Source organism: Pogona vitticeps, chromosome 12, assembly GCF_051106095.1.
Source record: "Pogona vitticeps strain Pit_001003342236 chromosome 12, PviZW2.1, whole genome shotgun sequence".
NCBI classification, from domain to species: domain Eukaryota; kingdom Metazoa; phylum Chordata; class Lepidosauria; order Squamata; family Agamidae; genus Pogona; species Pogona vitticeps.
The window spans coordinates 15,565,717-15,588,079 of record NC_135794.1 but is presented as its reverse complement, the minus strand read 5'-3'; the positions used below and the strand labels follow the sequence as shown (position 1 = coordinate 15,588,079).

At 43.4% G+C, this 22,363-nt stretch overlaps 1 protein-coding gene across 11 annotated transcripts in view; it reads right to left on the bottom strand.

Annotated features, from left to right (window-relative positions):
- MEGF11 (multiple EGF like domains 11) overlaps positions 1 to 22,363 on the bottom strand; it is a 474,775-nt gene that overhangs the window by 39,388 nt on the left and 413,024 nt on the right. For all 11 annotated transcript variants that reach the window (XR_013538901.1, XR_013538902.1, XR_013538903.1 and 8 more), the window contains 4 exons: positions 18,841 to 18,987; positions 15,184 to 15,318; positions 5,292 to 5,420; positions 1,891 to 2,019 (listed from right to left, as the gene is read on the bottom strand). Coding sequence is in view for 8 of the 11 variants with exons in the window: in XM_078380886.1 (XP_078237012.1) it covers positions 1,891 to 2,019; positions 5,292 to 5,420; positions 15,184 to 15,318; positions 18,841 to 18,987 (540 nt within the window). In the remaining 3 variants the exon portion in view is untranslated. The remainder of the gene's footprint in view (positions 1 to 1,890; positions 2,020 to 5,291; positions 5,421 to 15,183; positions 15,319 to 18,840; positions 18,988 to 22,363) is intronic.

Here is a 22,363-nt window from a genome sequence, read left to right as displayed (position 1 = left end):
GAATTATACAAACCGTGGAAAACTGAAACATAACGACCAGTGGCTTTGGAAATATCTGGAAAACAATTTTGAAAGCAATGAGGGCAGAAATCGTAGGAACGGTGGGAAACGGTATTGCAGGTGATCACAACTCTTTATGATCCTGTTACCCTAAGAAATATTGATGACTGGAAAGAAGCTGAGTTGTGTGAGCCCTTGTCGTAGAATGCTACATATTTTGTTCAGTAAAATAGCTCAAATAGCCCAAGTTTGGGAGTTTGATGCCCCAGTCTGCCTCCTTGATAGGGATTGAACTCAAGGCTCCATAGGGTTCCTCCCAGCTCTGCAATTCTCAGACGATGATGATGATGATGAAAATGATGAAGACAATGGAACCAATGACCTCGAAAGGTGGCGAGTGCTCCAACCACACTGGAGGCGTTCAAGAGAAACTTAGACAACCACCCAGTAGATATCCTTTGATTTGTATTCCTGCAAGGATCAGGGGGTTGGACTGGATGACCTTATGGGCCCCTTCCAGCTTCACGGTTCTGAAAATCAGAGGCCTTGTCATAGAATGTTACATGTTTGGTTCAGTAAAATAGCTCGGCAGTTTAGGTGTCTGGCTTCAGAGTCCATGTGCCTCCTTAATAAGGACTGGATGATCCATAGGGTCCTTTCTAGCTCTGAGGTTCAGATGATGATGATGATGACTAAAATCAGAGCATAAATATATATTCATTTGCAGTGTGAGTAGAGAGGAAACAAACGTTAAGGAAACACATGAGTGTGAATTTAAAGAGCAAATAATTGCAGGATCATACACAGCGTTTTCTATAATTTAAATTTTCCTTTCCATGGCCCCTGGATGATGTAAACTTTTTAACATGTGGCAAACAGCCAACAAGATTTAGGCTGTAACTTAATAGGATATTTGGCCAATATGTTTTGAAACAAAAGTTTACATTTAAAAGGGAGAAATGCAGAATCAAATAAAGACAGACCGCGGAAAAGTTACAGAAAACAAAGCCAGACCATCTCGGAATCTTTAAACCAGCATAGCATTTCCAGGAGCTGGCGTTCCAATAAGGAACTTTTCCAGAACTCTGGCCAGGCTGTGGTAGCCGCATGATCTGGGAGGCCTTAAGGTGTGGCGGCTCCTACCGATGGGGAGTTGTGATGGAAGAGAAGCCCATCAGCTTCTCCCTGCTGCGTTGTAGAGGAGGCATGGAGCCGGAAAGAGTCAGAGGCTGAGTGATTTACAGCTTATAAAGATGTTGTGAAAGTGAGGCTTCAATTTAGACTTTTTGGTCACTAATGATATAAAACAGGGACGGGGAGTCTGTGGACTTCCAGAGGTTCCACCAGCCCCAGCCAGCAAATGATTAAGCATCATGGGAACTATAGTGCAAAAATAACTGCCATATTCCCAGCCCTTAAATAGAACAACTTTCAGATTCTAGCTGTTTCCTTCAGATCAAAATATTTCCATTTCCAATTAGTGCTGGAACACTGGATGAACACAACTAAATCAAAATCATTTCCTTATTTACCAAATCAAGAAAACAAAGAAATTGGGGTGGGTGGGTTATGTGCATCTGCTTCAAAAGCATAACACAGTAAATGTGTTATAAAAACATAATGTATCAGATTAGGAAAGAAGTCATACAAAATTAAAAAGCTATGTAATAATATACACACTCAATTTTTGTTTTTGTTGTTGTTTTTGTTGTTGTTTTTTACCATTAACTTTCCTATTAATATCTGCGTAGGGTTCCCCCCCTTCTTCCATTCAAGAGTAAGCATGCAAAAATCCTGCAATGCTAGATGTGGGCACAAGGGGGCAGTGCATACTTTCCCCAGATTCACCCCCAGGTTCTCCAGCGCCCGAACAGTTAGTTGTTCACTTACGCTGCGTACAGTAGGGTCCACTCCAGCCGGGGGTACATCTGCATTCCCCGTCGTGAGGGCTGCACGTCGCCCCGTTGTGACAACTGCACGAATGGAAACAATCTGCACCCCAGAAGCCAACCGGACAAGCTGGAAGGAAGGAAGGAAGGAAGGAAGGAAGGAAGGAAGGAAGGAAGGAAGGAAGGAAGGAAGGAAGGAAGGAAGGAAGGAAGGAAGGAAGGAGGGAGGGAGGGAGGGAAGGAAGGAAGGAAGGAAGGAAGAAAGGAAAGAAAGAAAGGAGGGAGAGAGGGAAGAAAGAAAGAAGTGAATCTGATTGAAAAAAGTGAATCTGCCTCTGCATGCCGTTGATCTGCGCCTACACACACACACACACATACACACAAACACACACAGAGCGCAAAGCATGTACATCAGCAGAAGGACGTCAAAAGTGAGAGCCAACTTGTGTAAAACATCCTATGGTGAGGGATACTTTCGGCTGCAGAAGAAGAAAAGGTTTTTATAGTTTAAAAACGTTCACAACACATCTCAGTTGAGCAGGGAGAACTGTGAGGGAGTCCTGGTGCGACTTGTAGCTGGCCCTGCGTGATGTCCTTCAGCGCCCTTCTTAGGGTTGGTTAATGACCTTTAAATCAGCCTTGGACTGATCACCTGCCTGGAGAGGAGGAGGCCTCCCAAAGGTGGTGCCAACTCATCAAACAGAGGATCGTCTTCTCTTTGAAAACAGGCCACGCGGCCGCAACCGACGTTGGACAGGCGCTGAGGCATCTTGTGCCCACGGTGGAGAAGGTGCTTTTCAGCATTTGGCAGAATCCATTCATTTGCATGACATCTTCCAGGATCCCCCCCCCCCCCCAGGCCCCCGGGATGTGTAGTCGAAGAAGTGATTTTATTTTTCAAGCTCTGCGCAAAATACTTCTGGAAACGTCAAGGAGTCAAAGATTCTGGGCAATAAGGGTGGCTCGTTAAGGCCCTCCAAATAGACACGATCCCTTTTCGAGAAAAGCAAAACATTTCCCACGGCTCCAAGTTAAACAGAAATGTTTCCCAATTACTTTCGAAATATAATGAACCATCCATGAAATTGACAGCCTTCCTAATTTTTGTTTTGATGGACACCTATATTCAGCCTGTGGAAGAGGCACAATAAAAGCAAAATTACAGCTGTCTGTTTTTATCCCATCCCTACTTTATCACTGGAGGTTTAATATATTTTCCTGCGAATGCTGTCTAATGCCCTCACCGCATGGCGAATATGAAGGCACATTTCTGAACGACAGGCTGGGGCTTCCCAGAGATGATCTGCCTCCAATTAAGAATCCGTTTGGGAAATGCCAGTTTTTGGATCCGCAAATGTCAATCTTCTACCTAGGCAATTTCTGAGAAGTCACCACACATCCTTCCAAAAAGCATGGAGACTTTAACAAGTAAATTACATGTAATAGGAATATCTTATGCCTCTAATTTCTCTGCCATATGGATCTTGCCAGGGACAGAACTGTCAACTGCTTAATGGTTTCATACAGAAATAGTCAAAAATAAATGAAGAGATCTTCCTTGAAGAAACTGTGATTCTTTCATTTCAGCTCAATGCAGACTTCATCCCGGAAAACACAAAACTGGTATGCAATAAAATAATTTTTGGATTTAAATGGGATTAGGGACAGAATGTGTAGCAGAAACTGATTTTTATCTCTCTTGCTGAATTTTTTTAAGTAGGGTTGCTGCCTCCTCTGAAAGAGTAACAGCTACTTGATTAACGATCAATCAATCAGCAGAGGCACCTTTAACTTATTTGGAAGTTTCTGCCAAATTATTTGGAATTTTTTACCCAATAAAACATGTTCCTCTGTCCACTGCCAAATTTGCAGGAGGGCCCAAGAAAAAATAGGTTTAATATATTAGTGGTAACTGTTGAGAACGAATGCAGCATAATTCTGACCTTCTCAGAGGTTCTGAAAGACAGGGAAATATTAAGACCCCTATATTGCAGAGTGGGGTGTGTGTGTGTGTGTGTGTGTGTGCGCACGTGCATGCGCACGCACCCATCTGCTGCTTGGGTCTTCTTCATTGCCAGTATCTTCCTATAATATTTATTCAAAACTCACTCCTCTTCAGCAAAAGTCCCTTCCAACATTAATTAAAAGTTTCCTGCCTGTGGGATTGTCTTCTTTAATTGCGCTTCGTTCAGGGCAGCTGGAAGATTAGTGCTTAACAACCCATTAACTGCTGCTTTTTATACCCCCTCCTAATTGCCCTTTATTTCTATTCCTGGGCTGCTAGGGGTTAATTCCTGCCCCCACCCCAGATTTCATGATTAGGCAGGGGAATAACACACAACATCACACCTACTTGCTTAGGAAGAAATAAGTAATTGCTCCTTCCGTTGCCCAAGGAGCAGACAGCTAGCCATTACGTAAGAGAGGCTAACGGAAGGAGCAACTACTAGATTACTAGTATAAAACAGTGTCTAGTCTTTTTCTGGAGAATCCATACATCTTAATAAATTGTCCCTTTCTAGCATTTCTTTAATCAAACACTATCTATCTACACCTTCAGCCTCTTTTATTGCTTCCTGCTGAATGGGGTCTGGGATTACTAGCGAGTAATCTAGTAATCAGCCGCCTAGAGTGGTTAAAATGCCCAGATAGGCGGGGTATTAAATAAATAAATAAATAAATAAATAAATAGATAGATAGATAGATAGATAGATAGATAGATAGATAGATAGATAGATAGATAGATAGATAGATAGATAGATAGATAGATAGATAGATAGATAGATAGATAAAATAGTTGTTCTTTCCGTAGCCTCTCTTACGTAATGGCTATCCGTCTGTTCCTTGGGCAACTATATATATAACTAAAACTGTGTGAAGAAAAGGGGGAGAGTCATGGCATCCTGGATATTTGTGCTGGGGGGGGGTCCTCAGCCCTCAGGAAGTGAAGCCTGGACCCCATGCGCCTTAATTTCGGTCGGGAGCTGGTCATTTCTGTGGCAGCTCAGAAAGGAGAGACAAGCTTTCTGCCTGTGCTCAGAAGCCCCCAGAAATCCTTTCGCTGTGCTTTTTCTCCCCTTATTCTTTGTGAGCCTGGCACCAAACTGGGAAACAGCGAGTCAATCACCTGCTGCTCCAATTATAAACTCTCCCATCCTAATTTGTAACCTCATTAATAAATATAACAAATTATTACCTCTTTTACAGCCATAACATGGTTTTAAACTTGCATTTCTCAATGAGTTTAAAAGCAATGGTTAAGGAGGGGGGGGGCTTGAATTTGACATTTTAAACATAAATAAGACGATTCTGCTCTAAAACTTCAGTTTCTTGAGAATGAACCGAGGTAGCCTTAAAAGACGTTTTGATATGCGGAACAGAAAATAGCTTTTTTTTTCTTACTTTGGGAACAGTCCTTGCCTATCCATCCAGGGAAGCACTGGCAAGATCCGTCAATTGGATTGCACGTCCCATTGTTCATACATGAACACATTTCTGCACAGTCCTTCCCATATCTTCCAGTTGGACAAACTGTGGAAACATAAAAGAAGAAAAATCAAGGCTTTCCTGTATCCACCGAGCTTCACTCAAAATGATATGAAGGCAGGATAGAGGGTTCCAATGCTGAAGATAAGGATTCACACGTATCTTGTAGGGATATGAATCCTGCCTTATTTAATCCTTTTCAAGTGAGATTGAAAGGTTTCAGAAGTTTTCTTCCTGCTAGGTAAGATTATGAGAATGTTTATGGATTTCTCACATTTCAATCTCGTGTGTGTGCAAGAGAGAAAAATTCACAGAAGTGATTTTTGCATGGATACTCTCCCATATTTTTCTGCAGGAAAAACTTGTTTTTTGCAGATAATACAGATTTTCAAAAGGCAAAATTACACACACACCTCAAACAAAAACTAGTTGCTTTGCAAATGCTTTTTCCCCCCCCCCCCAAAAAAGGTGCTAGCCTTTTTGATCTGGTGTAGGAACAAGAAATCTCACAGCAGTTGACTATTTCTTCAGTGGGGTGTCTTGATATCGCAAGACTTTCCCCCTTTTCTTTTGAATCAAGGACAGGAAAATTTATTTACAGCCCATGTCTTGAGACACATATTCATTGACAGCATTAATATTTTTACTCTAAACTCACCCAACTACCAGGATATGTTTTCCAATGCTCATGGAGGCACATGTCCCCACCAGCTGTTCCACATAAGTAATTGTCAACAATTGCAGTGGAATTGGGTCCAGTATCATTTTAGAAAACAATTGAGAAGATCATTTTATGGTTTCCTCGAACATCCCGTTATTTAATGCTAAACGACCATCATAGCCATGCAGGCCTAGGTGGAATTCATAGAAACTCTCCTGCACCAAAAGGCGTATCTTTAACCTGAAAAATTACAAGAACTCTTTTGCATTAAAACTGATAGAAACCAAGCACCTGAACAAGGTTTTCTGCACCAGCATGAAAAAAATTGTTAAAATGCTGGGTTTGTATTGGCTGCTGGCTTCCTTCCCTGACAAAAACAGACGTCTTATTCACAAAAGCTAGATAAAGCTGACACACACTGTCCATCACGGTAAAGAAAGGAATACAAACATAATCAGACTCATATTCTTGCAAATAGGTAGCCATTTTTTAATAAAAAAAGTGATTAAGGGGGCTTCACTGCATTATTCTGCTGTTTTAGCGTTTTGACAATTTATGCCTTCCAGACACCCATTCACAGGAAATGACCTCAATCTATTCCCAAAGCGATTCAATTCTAGATTGAAATCTGGAACTGGGAATCATTTGCTCTCAGACAATATGCCAGTTGCAGCTCGTGCTATGACAGGAATGGCGAGAATAGGCTGGGAGACAATCAACCGCCATGGAACGACACACTTATCTCTCCCCGAGCAGATAAAGTTGACTTTGAAGTTAAATGCTAAACAGAACAGTTTTTCCACCGAAATGAAACAGAAATGTACCAGGGAGGGGACAGGATGTGGGAGGAGAAGAGAGGAAAATTCATGAGAGAAAGACCAAGTACCGAAACAATCTGTTCACCTGTCATCCCTTATGTATGGTCCCATTGTTCCAATGTCTCTGCAATACTATAAAACAATTTTGTTCTTCGGGAAAAAGATAGTGTTACTGACATGCATCCTTCCTTGGGACAAAATCCCATCAAAAGTACTTTTCCAATAACCGGATTCAGAGAGCGAACCTACATACTGTATATATATACGCATACATATACAAAAAATGGCTATATATCTATATCTACATCTATCCATACACACACATATATACAAATATATATGCATACTGCTCCCGCAACACTAAACCCTTATCAGGCTATGCCATGGCAGAGCAGTGGCAGACAAGGGAACAGGGAGAACACAGCATTGGGGGCCTGTAGAACTTGTGACTCGCCTAGTCAAACACAGTCCATTGGAGATGTGTGATTGCCTAATGAAGCTGAAAAAGAAACCAGCCATTAAGGCCGCTCGAGAGAGACCTGAACATTTCTAAGCTCCAGACAGACAACAAGGTCTGGTGGATACTGTAGGACGCAATCATTTGGTTTGATGGCCCACATGCTGTTGGAGACCTGATGGAAGTGGCCAGCCAAATGCCTCTTCCGTTTTAGGATGACAAATTAGGTGATATACACTTGCACCAGAGGGTTTTGTGATGTGAACAAAGTGAAATCTAAGCAAGACAAGGTAGAGGTGCTATGAGTGGAGAATATAACCAGTCTGACTGAGCAGGCCAATTGATCTAGGATAATCAGTCCGTCCGTCCGTCCGTCCGTCCGTCCGTCCCTCCCTCCCTCCCTCCCTCCCTCTATCCATCCATCCATCCATCCATCCATCCATCCATCCATCCATCCATCCATCCATCCATCCATCCATCCATCCATCCATCCATCCATCCATCCATCCATCCATCCATCCGCTCCTCTTAGAGAATCAAATTTGTCCTGTATTAAGCACTCTCTACTAACAGAGCAGGGGATAGAAGGGAGAGCTTTTTAACCTGAGGCTAGTACACTAGGTGCAAGCCTAAATAGCTTCGATTCACTTTGCATTTGTCACATCCAAGCTAGATTACTGTAATGCATTCTGTGTGGGGTGGCTATTGAGGACAGTCTGATTTAGTTCAGTTGATGCAGCTTGAGATGGCCAGGATGTTGATAGGACCAGCAAATTAGAACAGACAACACCTATTTTGGACCAGGAACACATTCAATGTGCTGATCTTGAATGATTCAGAATCCTTGGAAGAGTACCTATTTGAACCGTCTCAGAAGCCCTGCTAACAGAACTGTATATACATATATATTTGTATATACATACAAATAAACTTTATTGTTTCTGCCCATACACCTTTACAATGTACTGACTATTGTAGCATATAAAATCCAATTAAAACAGGTAATTACATTAAAACCAATAAAACCCAGTCTAAGAATATGGTCATAACGTATAACGTCAGCCCACTGTATTCAGCATTTGGAACTGTCTGTAAGACTGGTTTGGTTAGTGGTCACAAGAAACAGAAACGTTTGGAAGGCTGACTTCAGATTATGAAATTCCTTCCCGATATGAAGCACATATGGCCTCAATTTGATAACATGTTTAAATAGGATTTTAAAACCTTTTACTTTGTGCCTTTTTAAAAAATTAGGTCATTTAATCTCTGTAGTTTTAAAATTAAGAAATCATACAAAGTTTGAGTAGTATTCCTTTTAAGCTGTGCTCTTTTATTTATCTCTTCTCTAACCAATCTCTGTTTTGAAATTATTCCTGTGCTATCTGGTTATATTACCATGTTTCCCCAAAAAAATAAGACAGGGTTTTATATTAATTTTTGCTCTAAAAATGCATTAGAGCTTATTTTCAGAGATTTTTTTCCATGTACAACAATCTGCATTTATTCAAATACAGTCCTGTCATCATCTTCTGGTTGCTACACAAGGGTGGCGGGTGGGGTTTCACTTAACTAGGGCTTATTTTGGGGGTAGAGTTTATATTACGAGCATTATTTTCAGGTTAGGTCTTATTTTTGGGGAAACAGGATATATATCTTAATAGTATGCATGCATTAAAAAGTGGCCTGAGGAATTTATTTTTGACTGCTATGACACTCTTGTTGCTGTCACAAAATATTGCCAACCTATTTACTTTTCTTGATTATATTATATGATATTAAATCATTATTACATGGTTTTAAATTGCTTTGAATATTTCACAGAAAAATAGGAATTAAGATTTTGAAACCCTTGAGTAGTACTAAAATAGACATGGATAGATTCTCTACAATTGGTACATTTCAGATGTCACTACTTTGTGTTAGACTAGAAATTGCAGCTATTCTTTCAGTCTTCTAGCACGATCCATCTCTTTCCAGGAAGTAGATGTCCCCAGCTACAATGACTGCTTCCTAGGGCGGAACTCTTGTTATGTGCCATCAAGACGGAAGGGACTCAAAGCAACCCTTCACTGGTAAAAAGACAGCCTTGCATGCAATGAGCTGTTGCACATGCAGAAAAACAAACAAATAAGGATTTTGGCCAGTGTTATGGTGTCAGTTACACATAGGTGAGAGACATACATTTTATAGGTGTGACCTGTTCAGTGGAAGACCCGTGTTTATCAGTAGGCTGCTTCATCCACAAGCTGATGGCTTCGGTAATGAAACACGGTACGGCAAGAGTGCTTTCTGTTGGAGGAGGAAGCCATCCCACTGAACCAGTTCGGAGAAGCATGAGCTTCTCATGGGCCACCAAAGAATGCTGAACACACTGAGTACTAATATGGAGGAGACACCACTTCTGTATCCCTGTTCAGTACTAAGCAGCGCTTTTATGATCAAAAGCCAACCTGTTATCAGTGTGATATTACTGCTGGTGAGAACTGTGGCTGACTTCGGGCTACTAAAAATTAGAAACTTGATTGGGGACCAAGCCATCTGGAAGCCGAGCTGGGCTTGGGCCTGTTGCCTCACATGAGCACACATTTTTAAACATTTCGTGACTTATGGAGCGAAAGGCTGCGTAATTTGGAAAGTCGACTCACATGGGAAACAAGCTCCACATTATCAGATCAAAGAATATCTATATATGCCAGTAAATGTGTCTCATATATCTTCCTTTGGCAGGACTTGTGAACCATGAAGGAAGAACATCAGAACTGTTTTGAAAAGAGAATTGTTTATACTTCTTATGGCCTATTAAGTTCTTCAGTGAAGCTGTAAACATCAAGCACAAACAACAGCTAATGGATATGATGCATTGTGCGTATAGGGAAGGGTAATAATGCTCTCTGGATGGGTGGGTGCTCCACTTTGTGGGTGCGATTGTCTGGAAAGCTGAATACTCAGTGGTTTAGGTATCTGTCTGTGGGGCCAGAAGTTGGGAGTTTGATTCCCTGCAGTGATTCCTGAGAGTAGAGCGTAGCCTTGGGCTACAGTCCCAGGGCACCTCCAGAAGAAGCTAACAGCAAACCACTTCTAAGTATTCTCTATCTGGAAAACCCTACAAAGGGTCACCATCAGTCAGAATTGACTTGACAGCATACAATTATTATTAATTCCTTTTTCAATTAGCTATTTAAGCTCTGAGAAGGGACCACCAAAATCCTGCCCAACTGAGATATGAGGCATGTTCTTGCAAGTGCGATGGGCTGCTAGTCCAGTTTGCTTGTAGGCCTACTGCATATAATTGAAAAGGCAGTGGGGTCCTGCTGGTTCGAGTTGCCCCTACCTGATCTGAACAAGCCAAATCCTCATATGCATTTGTACTAGATGACTAAAGCATTTTGATTCCATTTTAATTGCTATGGTTTCAGTCTATGGGATTCTGGAATCTGCAGTTTGATGAAGGACTGAACATCATCTGCTCTAGTTTGAGGTGCGCACTAGAGGTCTCTAGCAGAAAAGTGCAAGCACAGCATCTACGGTAATTACAAATCCGAGGATCTTACTGGATTGAGCCACGGCGGTAAAAGCAAAAATCAGATTGCTATAACTAGGCCATGACGATCAATCTAAAGCTGTGATTTGATTTTGGAAAGATAGATCTTTCCTTCGATGTAAAGGTAAGGCAGGAAAAAATGTGAATTTCTTTTGGTGGAGAATAGGAGGAGCTGGGTTATGCCAGATCCGAAAACCCCTCACAGCCGCTATGGCCGCAGAAAGGTAGGCCTGGGTTCAGAAGAGTTCTAAGTAATTTCATCATCCTTAAACCAGGATAGGCGTGGATTCATCACACCCTCAGATGACAAAGTGTCAACTCAGCCAACCCTTTGCTATCTTAGCCAGTTGGGATTTCACCCTTAGTTAGGAGCGGATCTCTCAAGGGGCTAGAACTAATGGAACAAACTAGAACAAATTAAGGATTGTTTCCAACTCAGGATCATAGGATACAGATTAATAAGAATTTAAGTGCTAAAACATCCCAAGCATTCAAGCTTGCTTTGTAAGTTTAAACTACGCTGGTAACTCTCAAGGAACTCCTTTGTATTTGTTTAAATTTTTTTAAAAGAAATTGCTTAATGTCACTCATTTAATCTAATTTCTTTGGGTTTGCTTTAGGTTTTGATAGTGTTTCATTAATTACTGTATTTTAAATTTTATCGGTTGAGCTGCTTTTTGAATACTTAAAACATTTTACTGTGGTAAAAATACAAGAAACTTGTGCTAAAAGCTTAGCAACCAGCAGACGTTAGCTGGCTCACCAGGAATTGTCCCAGACCTTTTTTTGACTCTTCCTGAACTTGCTGGAGGCATCAGCCTTTCCACCTCAGAAAACAATTTAGCCATCACCTGCAATGCAGAGTCCGTCTTCATCCCCTGTACATACTATCAGGGCTGTCACTGCCAATGCTTTGCCTCAGGGCACCCATACCTAGAAGTAAATCTACTGGTGTTATTAAAAAACAAGCAGTTAATACCTCCTGGTTCTATTCACTTCCCTTTTCCTTTTTTTTCCTTCTGAAAGCATAAACATTCTTTTTTTTCTCCCAGTGAGGAATATTCCTTGGGAAAAAATGTTGATGCTTTCTGCCTCCTTTTTGGGGGTGAAGGGGTGGGGCTTATTGGTCCATGCGTCAAAGTGGATTGGATGGAAGACCATGCCACTCGCCCCATGTGCAAAATTGCTAACTGTGGCTATGTGTACTATTTCCAGCTTCATTGCACTATCTAGCTTGACCCTTCGTCTATGGGTCTCCTCTTCTCTCTGCCCAGAACACTCTCTGGTGGATCTTGATATATAAGGTGAAAACCAGTACTAACTTTTAGGACTGCGAATCTGGACCTTTTTTACTGGTTAGACCTCAATGCTCCTCCTGTTTAGAAAAAGAAATTAAATAAAAGGAGATGGAGCATCAGAAGTGCAGTTTATAAAGAACAGCATGTGTATCACTAAGGCCTATTGCAAAATATCAAACTTAATCCTTTTTCTCCTGTTCTTTCTCCTCTTTTTACATTTTTTAAAAAGGAAAATATATATCAGATCACACGCTTCCACATTATGATAAACTGCAATACCAACTCCCTTTAATTAGACCATGAATATGGTCTAATTATAGCAATTCTGCTGGGCTGATCAACATTTGAAAGGAAAACCAGGAACACTCAACAGATTGAAATATATATATATAAAAACAGAATTGTGCTTAATGAGATAATTAGGCCTGTTCCAGACTTTGAAAGCCAAGTTAGTTTTTTTTTTTTTTTGCATCGAAACAGGCATATTTACTGGAAAGGTAGAGTGAAGTGCTTGGTCTCGTATTAATTGGAATACATCTTGATGGTGTAAGTAGGATGAAGAAAAGAAAATGTATGTTTGTATTCAATTTATGTTTAATGGTTCGGTTAAGTGCTGCTAGTAATTTGTATGATGCATAATAACAAATCATTATCAAAAGTATTTGAACCTTTTCTTTCTTGACTAAGAAGCTAAGAAGGCATTTTGTCCTTAAGCACAGGGCTGGTTGAGACTTAACCCTAAAGCATAATTTATTGGGAAGCCAACAGTAAATGGGCTTTTCCTCCTCGTGGTGCAGTGGTTAAACCGCTGTACTGCAGCCGAAACTGTGCTCACGACCAGGGGTTCAAACCCAGGTAGCTGGCTCAAGGTTGACTCAGCCTTCCATCCTTCCGAGGTCAGTAAAATGAGTACCCAGCTTGCTGGGGGAGGAGCAATGTGTAGCCTGCATAATTAACTTGTAAACCACCCAGAGAGTGCTTGAAGTGCTATGGGGCGGTATATAAGCAGCACGCTTTGCTTTGCTTTTGCTTTGCTCCACTTTCTATTCTGGTGCAGCCACAAGAAGAAGTTTGGAAGGACGTATAACTACTGATTAACTGTCTGCTGTATCATCCATATCTGCGCATAATATGATTAATCGTAGCTACAGTTATTGCAAACAAGTCAATGTCAAATCATAGTTTGTGAAGCTGATTTGCTTTTGTACCACTCTGTCCTAAACTCATGTATGTATGTATGTATGTATGTATGTATGTATGTATGTATGTATGTATGTATGTATGTATGTATGTATGTATGTATGTATGTATGTATGTATGTATGTATGTATGTATGTATGTATGTATGTATGTATGTATGTATGTATCCTCTAAATTTCACACTTCAAGTCAGGAGTCGCGTGAAGAAAAGGCACTTAAAATGTCTTTGCTCCTGGAGCAGAAAAGGGTAATGCTAGTTTTTTTGGCCTTAAAACTCTCAGAATCCCCCAGTCAGCATGGCCAGGATCTGTTTTGAGCTGGAAAGAGAAAAACTGTTCTGCTCAACATATGAAGCCGTCTTAGGCAATGCACAGCAGAAAGAACCAGCCGGGGATTATTAAGGGAGGGGATTCTGGAAGCTGTAGTTGTTCCCCCAAAGGCAATTTTTCAAGCTCCGAGTCTGTTCAGAGCTACTCAGCTTGAACTCAGCCCCTTGTCTGGGAAAAGTTTGGCTTTTCAGATTCCTTCCTTCCTTCCTTCCTCCCTCCCTCCTTCCCTCCCTCCCTCCCTCTGATTGATTGATTGGGTTTGGTTTGGTTTGGTTTGTAGAAGGCCCATCTAACCCAATGGTTACTCTGGGCAGCTAACGTGAATAATAAGAGCGTAACAAAACATTACAAGATCAGTGCCAACACAAAATAAATAACAAATTGAATTAAATCATAAAGCAATTAAGACATTTAGAACACACAAACTGTTATTGTGAAAATTAAAGAAGGCTCCAATGAAAGAAAAGGCTACTGCACTCAGGTCTTAATTTGGCACCTTCTGAAAGGCCTGACAAAACAAGAATGTTTCTAAGGGCTTTTGAAAGACTTCCAGGGAGGGGGTAGGGCAGATTTCAGGTGGTAAATCATTCGAAAGGCAAGGTGTGACTGCAGAGAAGTGCCGTTTCCTGCTTCTCTCTTTCCGAGCCTCCCTTGGGGTTGTTCTGGACAACAATACCCATAAATCCATCTCCCAGCCATCCCAGTAGGGCCTTCCGGGCCATGGTCTAGCCTAGGAATGCCGTCTCCTGCAAGTGTCAATAGCCGAACTCGAATTGCTTCTGGGGTGAAAACGGGGAACATCTGCATGCCAAGCAGGCGCTCCTTGGCGCCACTCATCCACATCCTGGTGGCCACTGCCAGGGCCTGAATGTTACTTTTCCAGCGGTTCCTGGGTGGTGATTTGTATTTAGCACACAGGTCCCTCCATACTAACTGACAGGTGCCGCTTACATTTAATAACAGCACAAGACTTACAAGTCTTATTGTGTGTTCAGGGAGTTCCTGGGCTGACAGCAGAGGAATGCAAGTCATGAGCAGCCAGGTGAATTTACAATATCTGCCACATTTAATTTGCACTGAAGTCCTAAGCGCGGTGTCTGCCTTATTTATGCATGTTAGCATACCCCTTATTTACAAAAAGAACACTAAGTGCTTATTTGCATTTTTGCCAAAGACTTAAAACCGCTGCCCCTCCTCTGTGGACTAAAACTTCAGAGACTGCCATCCTTTTTTATTTTTATTTTTTAATGGGAAGCTTGCAAGTGGCTCGTGGACATTTGTTTTTCAGTATGGTATTTGCTCGATCCTTTTAAGCATTTGTGTACTCGCCGTTGTTAGCTTTAATATGGTCTTTTAATGCTGTAAGCCGCTTTTGGGTCCCTTTAAGGAGAAAGGCATGGTAAAAATATTTTAAATAAATAAATGCATGCATACATTTCTGTTTGCTTGAAGCCATTGTCCACAAACACATGATACCAAGAAACAGCACCCGGAAGCATCGTACCTTGGTTGCAGAGGAGGCCAAAAAACCCAGGCAGGCAGTCACAGTGTCCCGTGATGTGGTGACAGGGGACGGTGCTGTGGATGCACTGTGGGCAGGACTGGCTGCAGTGGTGCCCATAGAAGCCAGGCGGGCAGACTGGAACAGAGAATAAAGGCAAGAATGAAAAACAACACAGAAAGATAAGCCAAGACTCTAGTTCTTAAATGCTACAACAGTAGGACTCCTGCATCCCTGGGATCTGTAGCTGCTCATTCACTTACCCATGGTCTGAAAAATAACAATTTTTAAAAAAATAAATCCTGGAAATATATATGTCTAATGATGAAGTTAACAGAGCTGGCCATTAAACAGAACTAGAGACCATGCTATATATGGAAACTACTGTAAGCCCTCTGAGGAAAGGCTGAAAGAACCGGGCATATTTAGCCTTGAGAAAAGACAGAGGGTTGATAGGATAACACTTTTCAAATACATGAAAGGCTGTCATACAGAAGAGGGTCAGGATCTGTTCTATATCATCCCAGAGAACAGGACACGCAACAATGGGCTCAAGTTACAGGAAGCCGGATTTTGGTTGAATATCAGGAAAAATTTCCTAACTGTTAGAGCACTAAGATAGTGCTCTCAATTACTTCGAGAGATGGTGAGTGCTCCAACACTGGAGGCATTCAAGAGAAACTTAGACAACCACCTGGCAGATATACTTTGATATGTATTCCTTCATTGAGCAAGGGGTTAGACTCAGTGGCCGTATAGACCCCTTCCAACTTCACAATTCTATGATTCTATGTGTAGTGTTTGCTAGAGAAATGTATTTCCAAGATGTCATTACCAGAACTGGCTACTAGAGGGAGACAGAGGCCATGGTAAGTACGGAATTCACTCTTATAGTCATGTTTCTTATAATCTGGATTTTCAGCATCTTTGGGAGGGCTTGGAACCTATCCCTCGTGGATACAGCAGTCCACTGCTGTTTATAGCTATATTTGTCTTCTATAATTGCAGCATTTTACACTTTTCAACTCACAGCTGCCTTGGGTGTTGGATCATTAGGTAAGATCAGTTAGAAAATGTGTTGAATTTGCCCCAGGCCATCAACGGAGTCCGTGTTGAAGCAGACTTGAGCCCAAGTTGCCTATGCCACTTCTCTGCATTGCTGTGCAAACGTCCAACGTTCTGAAGATCCAGAATTCACAAGGACAATCAAAGCCCATTTGCCTCCCCCTGCAAATCAAAAGTCTGTGGCCTGGAGTGCAGCCAGTTATTTTTTTTTTCCCTCCACAGTAGGGGAAATTTTTACCTAAATTCACAGTATCAAAGAATTGTAGAGCTGGGAGGGACCCCAAGGGTCACCGAGCCCAAACTTTGTCAAAACAGGACACCCACATGTAAAGCATCCGACAGGCGAGCCATGCAACCTCTGTTTGATTTTTGCTAGCTTGTTACAGTTTCTCCACCACTGACTTCTTGGGGGCATGTGATTGCTTACCATTAATTAAGACGGGAGGCTGGCAAGCAGGCACCCAGCAAGCCCCTAATTGCTTAAGACCCATCTCTGTCCCTCTCCCAGCATGCTCGTCTGTTCAGGGGCGCACGGTGTGCAAGACACAGGTGCAGTCAGCAACAAATCTTGTGTCTGCCCTCACAATGAGGGGGTGTGGAAGATAAAGAGTTCAGTACTGGGAGGGATCAGATAATGAGGGACTCTTAGGGGACATGTGAAATTCATGGCACAATTAGGCCGCCTGTCAGGGAGATGGCAAGCGAACCTCCCTTTCTTCCACAACTCTAGCAGGTCACCTGGAGCTGCACAGGATGATGACATACAGAACATGAAAGTGCTAGCATGCCCTTTGGCCTGAGCACCATCTGCGGATAGAAGTAAAAAGGGGCACGTTCCTCCTCTTGCTGCAGAAGCTTACATTTTCTTCTCTCACATTCCAAACCCTTGGGATTTCAAGTCGGTAAAAAAGGATTTCTCCCTGGCCTTCCCAACTCTCTGACAGCCCCTTCTGCCGTCGGGAGAGGAGTTTTTGCAGGCACAAGAGAAATGTTGTTCGCAGCACAGGAAATGGGAGGAAATGTTCATGGAAATGTTGAAAGGCCATGAAGAAGAGCCGCAGGGGGCGGAGGTCAAGGCTGCAACAACTTTAAACAACCACCGTTTTAAAAGAAGCAGGTGCAAATCATTTTGGGAGGAGGAGTATGGGCCAGAAGGGAGTGTGGTTTGAGGAAATCAAATGGGAAAGGGGAAGTGAGTACGAACATTTTTGCTGAGCTGCTAGATAGCTCGGTGGTTTGGGCCTCTGGCTGTGGAGCCAGAGGTTGGGATTCTGCGTCCCCAAGGGTGCCTCCCTGGCAGGGGCTGCTCCATAGGAGCACTTCCAGCTCTACAGTTCTAAGACGATCAACAGCAAAAAATCATGCGCCGTGTCGAGGACACGGGTGCATATAAGAGGAGCCTGATGGGCACAAGTCAGGGTTAATTTAAGAGCCCTGTTTTCATGTCTCCTCCACACAGCTGCAAGGAGCCACACGTCTTGTTTTAGAGAGAAGAGCCCGCTACAAAAACGCTGCAAGGAACAATCTTTTTTCAAGGTCTTCTCCATTTGGAGAAGACTTGTCCAGCTCAAGTATGATTTCGTGAAAAGGACCACGGACTCTGGAGTTGCCCCTCCACTCCTCTTCCCCACTCAGGTAAACGGGATTGCAGTCCTGCTTAAATGATATTGATGCATCATTTCTAATTTTGCAACTAGGACATGCCACATTACGCAGATTGGGTTTTTTCCCTTTTTTGTTGATGTTCATGGGACCAGCCTGAGCAATAATCCTGTGGCGGGAGAAAGGAGGGTTGTGCCTACCATCCCAGATCCCCCATCCATGCACCGCAGGCATCCAGGTAAAAGGCAGCCTCTTGTGTGAAGGCAGCTTCACGTTTCCCAGCTGTGGAAGAGCGCTGCATGCGAGCAGAGCTCCCTTTACAGGTGCCCTCTCTGATGCACACACAAGCAGCCAGCTGGGACTCAATGGCAAGGGCCAGGCCAGGCCAGGCGCCCTTCTGTCCTTCCACAGTATTATGTTTCTGCAAAGAAATCTCTGAATAGGGATAATGAGGATCGTACCATTTCAGAAGAGGGAGGAGAAATCAATGACACAGAAAGACCATCCTTATCATAGCAATGGCACAGGCCAATCTGAACAGAGTTGGTGGCAAACTCTCAAATATATTTCCCTTTTCCCAGCACTGTGTTTAGACAAGGGGCGTTTTTCTCCGGCCCACTGAGCCAAGAAGCAGAGAGAAAGGACAGCTCAGAAATGTGATGTCTCGGGATGACAGCTTTCCAGCACTCTGCCATGTGGCTGATTGGGAGATAATTGTAGAAAAGCACAATTTCCAAAATCAGGGCTGAGCCACACTTTGGCGAAGCTCTTATCCAGCTGTGCCTGAAACTCCAGTTGCCTGGACCTTCTTGCCTTGCGAGTATCAGCCACACACACTTCTCTGGAGGCTTTATTCACAAGGGCGCTTTCCATGGAATTCTTCGGTAAGAAACAAGACTGGGAGGAAACAGGGAGTTTGGGTAAAAATATGGAAGATGGGGCCAGGGAGAGAGTTGGCATGAAGTTCCAGGAAGGAAAGCATGCGGTCCTTACTTCTCTGGCACATGGGTCCTCGGTAGCCTGGTGCACACTCGCAGGTCCCATCCTCTGGGGAGCAGGATCCTCCATTTTCACAGTTGCAGGCGATGGAGCAGTTTGGCCCCCAGCGACCCTGCGCACAAACACTGTCACAGTGGATGCCTGGAGGAAAACAGGTACATTAAGGAATGCCACAGGATGGAAGGAAGGGAGGGAGGGAGGGAGGAGGGAGAGAAGGAAGGAAGGAAGATTCATTGCTTGAAAAGCTCACCCATACAGCCCTTGCAATGTTTTCTGTTTTTCAACAGTTGTTGAAAATGACAATCATAATAAACAGTTCTTGGAAGTCCTCAGAGCCTTTTCATTTGCAATCTTTGCACCCCTGAAGACTGCCTGGGTGGCTATGGCATTTTGGGAATTGTAGTTTCTCATTGCTGCTTATAAAAGGGGGGGGGGGGAGAGATCAGCTTCCTGCTCTGACTAGCTAACTACCTGGCCTCAAGCGAGAAGATACAGGTCACTCAGTTCCGCTGTGTTTTTAAAACTCCATCATTGCTTAATGCGTGATAAGACAAAGGCCACTGCATTCCGAAGACAGCAGTTTGGCTAGGAAAAGCTCTCTGTCACCTTGTACACCCTTCCACAACTGTAGATGGCTTGGACTACAACTCTCATCATCCCTGGCCAATGTAGAGTGATAGGAGTTGTAGTTGAAAACATCTGGAATCTGCCAGGTTGTTACTACTATGACTGCTGCTACTACAAGTGGGGTTTCAATAACCAACAGGAACAAAAAGGGCCTCTCCTCCTCCTCGCAGGAGGGTTCCTGTTTAGAGTTCCAGGTAGCCAATCAACATCCGAAGGTATTTTAAGAGATAAAGGCCAGAATCCTACTGGTGACTAATGCCTGCGTAAGGGTGATCATTTACACCTTGGTGGCAGATTGCCACTCATTGACAAGAGGCCGGTGGCATCCCAGGGTGATCTGAGGCATGTGCCCAGGAATGCCCCTGGCGGCTTATTCATGAGCTGCCATTTGCCATCAAGACATCAACGATTTCCCTTACACAAGGTTAAATCTCCTATAGGAATTGGAGAGTCCATTCAGGACAGCCTACCTCACATCTACGGTTCCTCCTTCCCCTTTTCTAGCTGACCCTGGGTACTTTCTGGAGGTGAAGACTGAACCCCCTTAAAATTTTGAACTTTAGCTCAGCCTGTACAAACCTCAGGATCTCCTCAAACGGTGCAGTCCCTCCTGCTTGCGTCTCAGCTGCCCTATTTGACTCCATTTCTATTAGCATCACCAACCACCCAAGTTGACTAATGGAGGGAGTGATTCTTTTTTATTATTTTTATCTTTATTTATGTATTATGAAGTATTTATATAACACGGCTTGACACAGAAGTGGGAGATGTAATAAAAAAACAACCACCTCTTCCCCTCCCCCCACCCCTCATCTCTGCATTTTGCCAGAGCTGAATCATGCCCTGAACAAAGGCCTCTTCAAGTATTTCAGCACGGGGCCACCCCCTGCCTCCACACAAAGTTGTTCTTCTCTCCTCACAGGGAGGACAAAAGAAGAGGGTCTCCTCTATGTCTGCCCTTGAGGCTGGATAGGCTCAATAGTTTAGGTCTCTAGCTGGGCAGCCGGAGGTTGGAAGTTCAATTCCCCACTAGGCCTCCCTGACAGGGTCTGGACTTAATGATCCGGAGGGTCCCTTCCAGCTCTGTAGTTCTAAGATGATGATGCAAAATGCTACATAGCTTGTAAACGGTACGTGGCCTGGTAGATCACAAGCTCTGATGGCCACTTAGGCATCCTCCCCAATAAGACTTACAACCTCATAGGCCAGTGATTCCCAAACTTTTTTTGACTCATGCCTCCCTTAAGTTACTGGCCACGGTCGCAGCTTCCCAGATACAACACTTTATTTATTTTTATTTTATTTATTTATTTAACTTATATGCCGCCCACACTACCCAAAGGTCTCTAGGCGGCTTACAACATTTAAAATACAATAAAAAAGGCAAAATAAAAGGGCAAAACTTGTGGGGGGAGGAAGGGTGGGCCGAAGCCAGGCCTGAGTAGTACTTCCATGGAAGGAAGACAAGGTTTGGAACTGAAGGAGGAAGAAAAGAGAAACATACCTAGAGGAAGGAGAAAAAGGGAAAGGAGGGGAGGTGGGGGGAGGGATACAGACAAGCATCAAGGGAAACTGAGGCCAGAGTGAAGCCAGGGCCAGGGGTCCTGGGGAGGTACTTTCATGCCAGCTGGATCTCTCTCCCCCCTCCCCGGTCGTGCATGCTCCTGGGGTGGCCCTCCTCTTGCCATGGCTGCCGGCTGGCAAGCTTCTCCAATGCCCTGTGGGTTTGGGGGGTGGTGGCCCTGGCCGCGAAGAGTGGGGTCCGCAGCCTGGGGGTACACCTGGACCCGATGCTCACCATGGAAACGCAGGTGGCGTAGGTAGTCCGCACCGCCTTTTCCCACCTTTGGCGGATTGCCCGGCTGCGACCTTACCTAGACACGGGGGCGCTCACTACCTTAGTACATGCGCTTGTAATTTCTAGATTAGACTACTGTAACACGCTCTATGTGGGACTTCCTTTGAAGCTGATGCGGAAACTTTAAGTGGTGCAGAATGCGGCGGCCAGACTCCTTACTGGAGTGAGAAAATACCAACATCTCTCTCCTACTCTGGCCATGCTGCACTGGCTGCCCATCCGTTTCCTCATTGACTTCAAAGTGTTAATGCTTACATATAAAGCCCTAAACGGTTTAGGACCTCGATACTTGGCGGAACGCTTACTCCCAACTAGTTCTACCCGTGTCACCCGTGCGAGCCAGGAGGTGAGGCTGAGGAGCCTGACGCTGAGGGAGGCCCGGAAAGAAAGAACTAGAAACCGGGCCTTCTCGGCGGTGGCTCCTCGTCTCTGGAATAACCTACCTCCGGAAATTCGCGCTGCACCTTCGCTGGGTACTTTTAAGAACCAACTAAAAACGTGGATGTATAGGCAGGCCTTCCCTTCCAGTTAATTCCTGACCTCTTTCCTTTTTTTCTCTTTATTTGATTTATTTTGTATTTTTCCCATCTTGCAGAATCATTTAATTAATTAATTGTTATAAATTTTTCTTGAACTTGTTATGCTTTATGTTGTAAGCCGCCTAGAGTGGTCGAAATGACTAGATAGGCGGGGTATAAATACAATCAATCAATCAATCAATCAATCAATCAATCAAATAAAATAAATCTTCTTCTTATTCTTCACAAGCCAGGCCAAGTTCTTCATTCTTCAGCAGACACTATCCTTAGGTTCCCCTCATCACCCTCTCAGGTGAGGAGTGAGAGCTTTCTCCATCAGGTCACCTGGGATGTAGAATCCTCTACCCAGAGACTCACCTGGTACATAACTGAGTACACTCCCCGGCTAATATTTATTTGGACACTCCAAGAATTTTATGTTATTATCACTCTGTGCCACCAAGATGCTTCTGACTTGCGGCAACCCTAACAGGGTTTTTGAGTTTTGTGAGAT